The sequence below is a fragment of the Diaphorina citri genome, unplaced genomic scaffold (assembly GCF_000475195.1).
Source record: "Diaphorina citri unplaced genomic scaffold, Diaci psyllid genome assembly version 1.1 scaffold83, whole genome shotgun sequence".
Taxonomy (NCBI): Eukaryota; Metazoa; Arthropoda; class Insecta; order Hemiptera; family Psyllidae; genus Diaphorina; species Diaphorina citri.
In genome coordinates, this window is record NW_007377520.1 from 446,796 (window position 1) to 455,994 (window position 9,199).

At 41.4% G+C, this 9,199-nt stretch overlaps 1 protein-coding gene across 1 annotated transcript in view; it reads right to left on the bottom strand.

Moving 5' to 3' along the window:
• LOC103523346 (calcium/calmodulin-dependent protein kinase kinase 1-like) overlaps nucleotides 1-9,199 on the bottom strand; it is a 48,150-nt gene that overhangs the window by 38,097 nt on the left and 854 nt on the right. The window contains exon 2 of the mRNA XM_026832911.1: nucleotides 5,660-5,831. Coding sequence (XP_026688712.1) covers nucleotides 5,660-5,831 — 172 coding nt within the window. The remainder of the gene's footprint in view (nucleotides 1-5,659; nucleotides 5,832-9,199) is intronic.

Below are 9,199 nucleotides of genomic sequence, written 5' to 3' on the forward strand. Positions count from 1 at the left end.
ACACACACACACGGACCAATGGCTGAAACTTTGGATTTAGGCTCTAGGGACCTCAAAACGTGTTTTGGCACTAAAAACTGACCACCGAAAATTGTGTGTCCACACATGGTTGATCGATGTCGACTGAACCGTCCACACTGCTTCGACAACGACAACACCATCGACGGCCGGCCGGTCTACTATGTTTTGACTTTTGGACCTACCTTAAGAGTCAACTTAACCGAAAGGACCGAAATTCCTTATACATTTAATGACCACAGGGCATCAACGGGTCAAAACTTCATCGTAAATTACGACACTATTGCGGCACAAGAAAGTAAATTAATAATTACATTTTTTATTGTAACTTGAAACCTTTTAGTTCTCAGAAAATCAGCAACCTCCGTGGCCGAGTGGGTATCACACTACGCTTGCACGCCGGAGATCCCAAGTTCGATTCCCGGTGGGGTCGAAGTTTTTTCGGCTCTGTTCTTGGAGTTCGGGTTGCACTCAGCCTCGGCAGGAAAACTGAGTAGCTACTTTAATCGAGTAGCGTGTAGCGACCAGTGGCGGCATTACCAGTGTAAAAAGATGAACTAGGCTGGCACCGATACTGTTTCTTTAATGAGCATCTAAATGTGTCGGTATCGGTAAGTTATTTATAACTATCGTGCAGCGAAAAAGACCAAAACAGCCATTGGTCGAATTTTTCTTCTATAAGTTCAGTTGGTTTCTTGACCCAGAAGAAGTGAAAGACCTCATAGCTAAGTGCATATTAATTAGACCGATATTAATCGCTTCGTTCGATCTTCACTTGACTAAGGTGAACTTTTTAATTAACACAAAAACTTCTGGACTGTCCGGGTGGTCTAGGGCACCTCTTCATTCTTTCGTTGATGTCAGACGAGCTTAACTCAAGAGGCCTCTCTCACATTGACTGTAGCAGCGGCATTCAACCTTTTTGAGCCCGGGACGGACTTTAACCAGGATGAAGTTCTTTCTCGCAACGGCTGACTTTCTCTTATTCTCTCCTTCTTCCATTTTGGGACGATAAGACCCCCGTTCTTACATTTCCCTCTATCAAACCTCTCGATAAATAGATATCTACGCACCTTAGAGGTGTCTCCATGTCGATCAAAGGCCGATCGACTATGGACACACCTTTAGAAAAATGACCGTCCTGAAACAATCGACCGGCCGGCCGTAGCTTTTAGGAAATTCCCAGAAACAGGGCTAAATAATTTGTAAACCCATAGGAACTAGGGAAGTTTTGCCCCAAAACACTCTGTTCCTTCTATTGGTTTTAATGTTACACTGACTACCCTTTGTTGCAGTAGTAGTGAAGTGCTGTTGCTATTTACTCGTAATCAAATTATCTTTGATTCAATTTCCCTTTGCCATTGATTAGCATCGAAAATTTCAATCTATTTGATATTGGGTAGATAGTAGGTAGGTACATTGGTTTAAATTTCTACTCTTAACCTAATTACAATTTAATCCACGTGTTGTTTTTTTTTTTTTTTTTTTTTTTTTTGAACGGAAATGAAACATTAATTTTAGTCGGGGATATTTTGAGAGTCCAACGTGTGCTGGTTTTGTTCGATCAAGGCAAGGCCCACAGCGTACAAGTCCTCGTCCCCGACTAAAACTCTGGTGTTCTCGTTTTGAACACGTTCTGGTGTTCTCGTTTTGACGCAGCACCTAAAAGAAATATGCATAGAACAAGAGTCCCTTGGGGTAAAAATATGCATGGAATATGAAACCCTAGAAATATGCATAGAACAAGAGTCCCCTGGGATAAAATATGTGCATGGAATTGGAATAGTCATCCCGGGTAAAAATATGCATAGACCAAGAGTTCTCGGGTAAAAATATGCATACAATTAAAGGCCTGGATTAAAAATATGCATTATAACAACCGTTCTCGGTTAAAAATATGCATAGAACAAGAGTACCCTGGGGTGAAAATATGCATAGAATGATGGGAACGGGATAAATATATGCATAAAGTTGGAGTTGTACTAAAGTCGAAATTGAATAAAAGGAAGTCCCAAAAAAAATCCAAAAATCCCCCGCAGGCCTTGTTCCATAAATACACAAGAGGTTTTATCCCTTTAAATCTAATAAATCCCTAAAAATCCCACCAGCACTCTCAGACTACCATTTTTTCCCTCCCTCCAGTACTTTCTTCCGTTTCTCCCTTGGTTTGTAATTCACAGGAAATTCTGTGGCCCGCAGTCTCACGTTTCTTAAATCCCCTCAACGGACCCGTTTGATCCCTCGAAAGTGCGTCGGTGAAAAGTTAGTTTTCCCACCTCCGTCCTTCTTTCCCTTTCTCGTTTCCCTCTACTTTCTTCTTCTTCCCTCTCATTTTCTGTAATAGTCGGGAGATTACACGAATTATACAAGTCGAGATCTACGAAGGAGGGGAAGAGAGAAAATGGGACAGAGAGGTAAAGGAGGAAGAAAATTGTCGAGAGGGATAAAATGGGGAAAGAAAGTGAGGACCGAAGAAAGAGGGAAAGTACTTAATGAGAAAAAGAGGGTGGGAAAAGAGTTGAATTTAGGAAAGAGGGACAAAAAAATAGAAGAGATACGACGAGACCAACTATTAGGGACCTGTCCGACTAACCACTCCTCTTTTCTTCTTCTTCTTCTTCTTCTTCTTCTTCTTCTTCTTCTTCTTCTTCTTCTTCTTCTTTTTGCTCCACGCGCTATAGAGAGAGGAAAAAAAAAAGTCGTACTGTTTGTCAAGATTTGGTCAAGATTTCTCGCACGTGGAGTAAAAAATGGGAAGTGGGGAATCATTCGTGGAGCAGGCCCCTGGTTAGGCGAATACACAGGTGGATAGATAAGGTTGAGGAAGACTTGAGAGAAAAGGGATGGAGAAGGGAGGAGGCGTTTAATATAGGAGTCCGAGAGTCCAAACAGTGATGTGCCGGAGGGGCGGATTCTCCAACTTTTCTCAGCCTAGTCTACACTACAGTAAAGGAGAATAATTGAGCTCGAGGGGGCGGGCCCCCTGGATAAGACGTTATGGAGGGGTAGGATAAAGGAGGGTACCGCCGACCCCAAATAAAACTGGAAAAAGGTGCAGCAAAAGAAGAAGAGAAGGAAGACCAGGAAAAAGAAGAAGAAGGAATCTATACAGTCATATAAAATTAGTCTCAATGCAATGCAAGAGAACATAGAAAAAGAAAAATTGCAACGCTAAGGGTTTCCACATACAAACAAACGTACAGTCAAGCACTGGTGGAGTAATAGAAAATATTAATAACAGAAGAAAAAGTTGATGATGGATATAAAACAACAAAACAAAAAGACAAATAGAAAGAACATGGAGGAGGGAAAAAGAGGGAGGAACATGTGGAGGAGGAGAAAAAGCAGAGAAACTAATGAATAGACGAGAAGAGAAAAAAAGCAGCTTTTCAAGTAAATAATGGAGATATTAAAAAAAAAAGCAGTAATGATAACAATGATAAGTTAGAAAGTTGAAGTCGAAGGAAAAAAGTCATACTAGTGGAAAACTAGCGTGATTGAATGAACAATAGGAGAGAGAGAGAGAGAGAGAGAGAGAGAGAGAGAGAGAGAGAGAGAGAGAGATTGTTATTCAAAAGACCCAAAGAAAAAGGAATAAAGGAAGATTGTGTGTCCAAGTCCAAAACTCTAGGTGGGTATCCAAAATGACTTTTTTGTGCCTCCTTATAAGAGGCACAAAATTATTTCTGAGATTATATAGGTACTACTTTACATGAAAATCCAAAAATTTACTTACGGTGGGTTTTACCAACCTTTTTACCCCTAACAGCATGTTACCTTAGCAGCCCTGTTAAGTCTATACAAATCAAATGAAACTTAACAGGCTGTTAGCCTAACAGGCCTTCTAAGGACTGAAAAAATATTGGTGAAATCCACCCCAAAAGTCATATAGGTACCTACAAAAATCTACTTAGAATAGAATAGAATGTAGGTACCTTGTTTAAATTGTCAGAATGAGACTGAAAAGTCCTCTACTGCGTCCCGAAGTGAATACTCACCTCATAAACCTGCCAGGTGGAGCTGAACGGCAACACGGCCACGCCCACCATAGCCAACCGATCCGTTCCGAGAACGAACCTTATCTGTTTAGACTTTAGAATAAAGTTCGCAAGGCGGGTCCGTTACCTAGCGATATAGTGCAGACGCTATTTTGTTCCAAGCTATTAACCATCAAGTGGAGCATTGAGCACGTAGAGGAAATCGACAATAGAAGCGACGACCTCAAACCGCACAGAGCTGAGAGCAAAAAACTCTATGCTCTCCGCTCTACTCTTTTCTTAGCACAAGTACTAGCCTGGCAATTTTTGGTACAAGTACCTTATTTCTTGTCTGAAATGAAACAAATACTAGCTTGGCAATATTTGGGACAAGTACCTTGTCTGAAACTGAAATGAAAGAAATACTAGCTTGGCAATTTTTGGTACAAGTACCTTGTCTGAAATGAAACAAATTCTGTCTACCCACTTCTCGAATGCAGTTCCTTAAGATTCAGATCTTCTCTTGTTCCGGGGGGATATTAGAGGGGTGGATGTATTGATGTGGATTTCCGAATTTAGTTTGATTTTTCTATGTATTTACTTCCTTTTCCAAATGAACTGTGCATAATTATTAAAGATTAGCATTGCAATATTTCGATAATGCACCCTAGCTATCTTTTACTGTAGATTATTGGGGTCGACGTTATACTTCCTTTATCCTACCTTTCCATACCCTCCTATATCTAATGCCTCCTCCCTTCTCTCTCAAGTCTTCCTTAACCTTATCTCTACATCTCCCTTTTGGTCTCCCTCTCTTTCTCTTCCTCTCTTAAAGGATAGGTATGTTCTCTATTTTTTTTTTTACCTAGGTAATGTACTTTTTTCCTTCTGGTAAATACTTACTAAGTAGGTATATGTTGTTATTGATAGTAGCATCGCTTGTAGTAGCATGTCTGATAATAAAAACAAAATGAAGAAAACAATGGAGGTGGTGGTGGTGGTGGTGGTGGAGGAGAAGGAGGAGGAGGAGGAGGAGAAGGAGAAGGAGAAGGAGAACAAGGAGAAGAAGGAGAAGGAGGAAGAGAAGGAGGAGGAGGAGGAGGAGGAGAAGGAAGAGGAGGCGGATGATGAGAAGGAGGAGGAGAAGGAAGAGGAGGAGGAAGACGAGGAGAAGAAGAGCAGCTATTGATCAAGAAACAAATTCTAGAAAACAAGTACCTAAGTATACGTAGTTCTCTTTTTCAGGCTCCCTTTCGTTTTTTCCGTCATAAATATCCTCCTTCTTCCTTCCATTTCGGGACGGTAAGACCAGCTCTCCCTCTATGAAACCACAAAAAAAACTGTCTCCCCGCACGAGATGTCGAAATGTGGCTTTTTGCCTCCACCTGTCCAATTTCTAAAATTTCACTTTTTATTTTTTCACTTGGTTTCAAAGGAACTTTCATAGAGTGACGTCAATTAAACTCTAAAAAATAGAAATAAAATTGAAATAGGTAATTATTGTAAACTCTCACTTCGTCTCCAGCGCTCGTAGTATCTCTCGCGATTTTTGGTCTGATGATGAGAATCTGAGTATTCTCGAAAGCTCACCAAATTTTCTTTGTTGAAAGTCGAATCTGAACTGTCTTTTTAATTTTCAATGCTAAAAAATAAAATAAACTCACCTCTGTATTTCTCCGCCACACTTGGTGGTCCGCCGACAGGGTTGCGGTTTGGCGGCAGTCTGATTTGAGGACGGTACACTCACGTTGTCACCAACCCACGCACAGGAAGCTGTGAAACAGAAGAATGAAACACGAGGTAGGTCAGTGAAACAAAAAAAGGACTCCGCAAAGACTCATTTGGACCCAAAATCTTGTGTCGACCCGAAATCGAACAGGATGAGAGAAAGCCAGCCGTTCTGAGAACAAACCTCATCCTTGGTTATGGATAACTCTATTAAGACCTTTTTATGCCCTCTGTCCCTTTCTGGTCTTCTAATACATCCTTTGACCCCATTCTTCCTGTTTTTCCTTCCCTAGCTTCTTCTCTTTCTTGTTGTTTTCCTTCTTATTCTCCTCTTTCTTATAAGTTTTCTTCTTCTTTTCCGCCTTCTTTTTCTTCTTCTCCTGCTTCTTCCTCTCTTTCTTGTTCTTCTTCTCCTCTTCCTTCTCCACATTTTTCTATGGAATTCGAACCCGTGATCTCTCTATTACCACGCGAATACTTGACCACAGTCCCGTTTTGCAGTCCTTTTTCTCATTCTCCTCTCCAAAATGACGTTCTCTTCCCTCCACACTGTCCTTCCTAATTTATTTTCCTTTTCCGTAGCTTTTCTTTTTCCTACCTTCTTCTTTTCTTGTACCATCTTTCTCCCCTCCTTTCTTTCTTCCCCTTCTTTCTCCTCCTCCTCTTCCTCCTCCCTCTTTCCTCTTCTTTCAGGCATTATTCTCATTTGGTTTTGTAAACAAGCACGAGTTAGAAACAGAAAGAAAAGAACATTTTCTCCTCAGTCGAAACTTTGGAGAAGAAAATTGCTTGTGAGAGGGTTTTTTTCTGTGTGGTAAGGGAAGGAGGTGAAAAGGAAGGGAAAGAGAAGGAAAGGGTAAGGGAAAAGTAGGTTAGAGTGGGGGTAGATTAGGGTGAGGTAGGGATAAGTTGAGTTAGGGAGAGGGTAGGTAAGGTTGGGGTGAGATTAGGGTGGGGTAAGATTGCTATCTCCATCATCATCTTGTTTTACACTAACTTAGTTGATCTCTTCTGTGCCACGAGGCCCCGAGAGCCCGGGGTGTTAGATTCTTTCATTTGACCGAAAGAAGTAAATTTTAAGGCCATTGCAGCCAGGTCTATCTGATAGTGTGTGTGTGCTCATCAGGTGTCGGGTAGATCTGACAGGCTTATCTGATAGAGTGTCCCTGTCAGGTCTACCTGATAGTGTGTGCTCATCAGCTGTCAGGTCTAGCCAACCGATCCGTTCCGAGAACGAACCTTATCTGTTTAGACTTTAGAATAAAGTTCGCAAGGCGGGTCCGTTACCTAGCGATATAGGGCAGACGCTATTTTTTTTTCCAAGCTATTAACCAAGTGGAGCATTGAGCACGTAGAGGAAATCGACAATAGAAGCGACGACCTCAAACCGCACAGAGCTGAGAGCAAAAAGCTCTATGCTCTCCGCTCTACTCTTTTCTTAGCACAAGTACTAGCTTGGCAACTTTTGGTACAAGTACCTTGTCTGAAATGCAACAAATTCTATCTACCCACTTCTCGAATGCAGTTCCTTAAGATTCAGATCTTCTCTTGTTCCGGGGGGATATTAGAGGGGTGGATGTATTGATGTGGATTCCCGAATTTAGTTTGAATTTTCTATGTATTTACTTCCTTTTCCAAATGAACTGTGCATATTAAAGATTAGCATTGCAATATTTCGATAATGCACCCTAGCTATCTTTTACTGTAGATTATTGGAGTCGACGTTATCCTTCCTTTATCCTACCCCTCCATAACCTCCTGTCTAATGCCTCCTCCCTTCTCCATCCTTTTTCTCTCAAGTCTTCCTCAACCTTATCTCTACATCTCCCTTTTGGTCTCCCTCTCTATATGTTCTCTATTTTTTTTTTTACCTAATGTACTTTTTTCCTTCTGGTAAATACCTACTAAGTATATGTAGGTATATGTTGTTATTGATAGTAACATTGCTTGTATCTGCAATGGAGGAGTTGCAATTGGGAAAATATTAATAAAAGGTCGACTCCTACGTAAAATGTAAAAAATCCAAATCTGAGGTCAAAACTCCGCACACACGGACCAATGGCTGAAACTTTGGATTTAGGCTCTAGGGACCTCAAAACGTGTTTTGGCACTAAAAACTGACCACCGAAAATTGTGTGTCCACACATGGTTGATCGATGTCGACTGAACCGTCCACACTGCTTCGACAACGACAACACCATCGACGGCCGGCCGGTCTACTATGTTTTGACTTTTGGACCTACCTTAAGAGTCAACTTAACCGAAAGGACCGAAATTCCTTATACATTTAATGACCACAGGGCATCAACGGGTCAAAACTTCATCGTAAATTACGACACTATTGCGGCACAAGAAAGTAAATTAATAATTACATTTTTTATTGTAACTTGAAACCTTTTAGTTCTCAGAAAATCAGCAACCTCCGTGGCCGAGTGGGTATCACACTACGCTTGCACGCCGGAGATCCCAAGTTCGATTCCCGGTGGGGTCGAAGTTTTTTCGGCTCTGTTCTTGGAGTTCGGGTTGCACTCAGCCTCGGCAGGAAAACTGAGTAGCTACTTTAATCGAGTAGCGTGTAGCGACCAGTGGCGGCATTACCAGTGTAAAAAGATGAACTAGGCTGGCACCGATACTGTTTCTTTAATGAGCATCTAAATGTGTCGGTATCGGTAAGTTATTTATAACTATCGTGCAGCGAAAAAGACCAAAACAGCCATTGGTCGAATTTTTCTTCTATAAGTTCAGTTGGTTTCTTGACCCAGAAGAAGTGAAAGACCTCATAGCTAAGTGCATATTAATTAGACCGATATTAATCGCTTCGTTCGATCTTCACTTGACTAAGGTGAACTTTTTAATTAACACAAAAACTTCTGGACTGTCCGGGTGGTCTAGGGCACCTCTTCATTCTTTCGTTGATGTCAGACGAGCTTAACTCAAGAGGCCTCTCTCACATTGACTGTAGCAGCGGCATTCAACCTTTTTGAGCCCGGGACGGACTTTAACCAGGATGAAGTTCTTTCTCGCAACGGCTGACTTTCTCTTATTCTCTCCTTCTTCCATTTTGGGACGATAAGACCCCCGTTCTTACATTTCCCTCTATCAAACCTCTCGATAAATAGATATCTACGCACCTTAGAGGTGTCTCCATGTCGATCAAAGGCCGATCGACTATGGACACACCTTTAGAAAAATGACCGTCCTGAAACAATCGACCGGCCGGCCGTAGCTTTTAGGAAATTCCCAGAAACAGGGCTAAATAATTTGTAAACCCATAGGAACTAGGGAAGTTTTGCCCCAAAACACTCTGTTCCTTCTATTGGTTTTAATGTTACACTGACTACCCTTTGTTGCAGTAGTAGTGAAGTGCTGTTGCTATTTACTCGTAATCAAATTATCTTTGATTCAATTTCCCTTTGCCATTGATTAGCATCGAAAATTTCAATCTATTTGATATTGGGTAGATAGTAGGTAGGTAC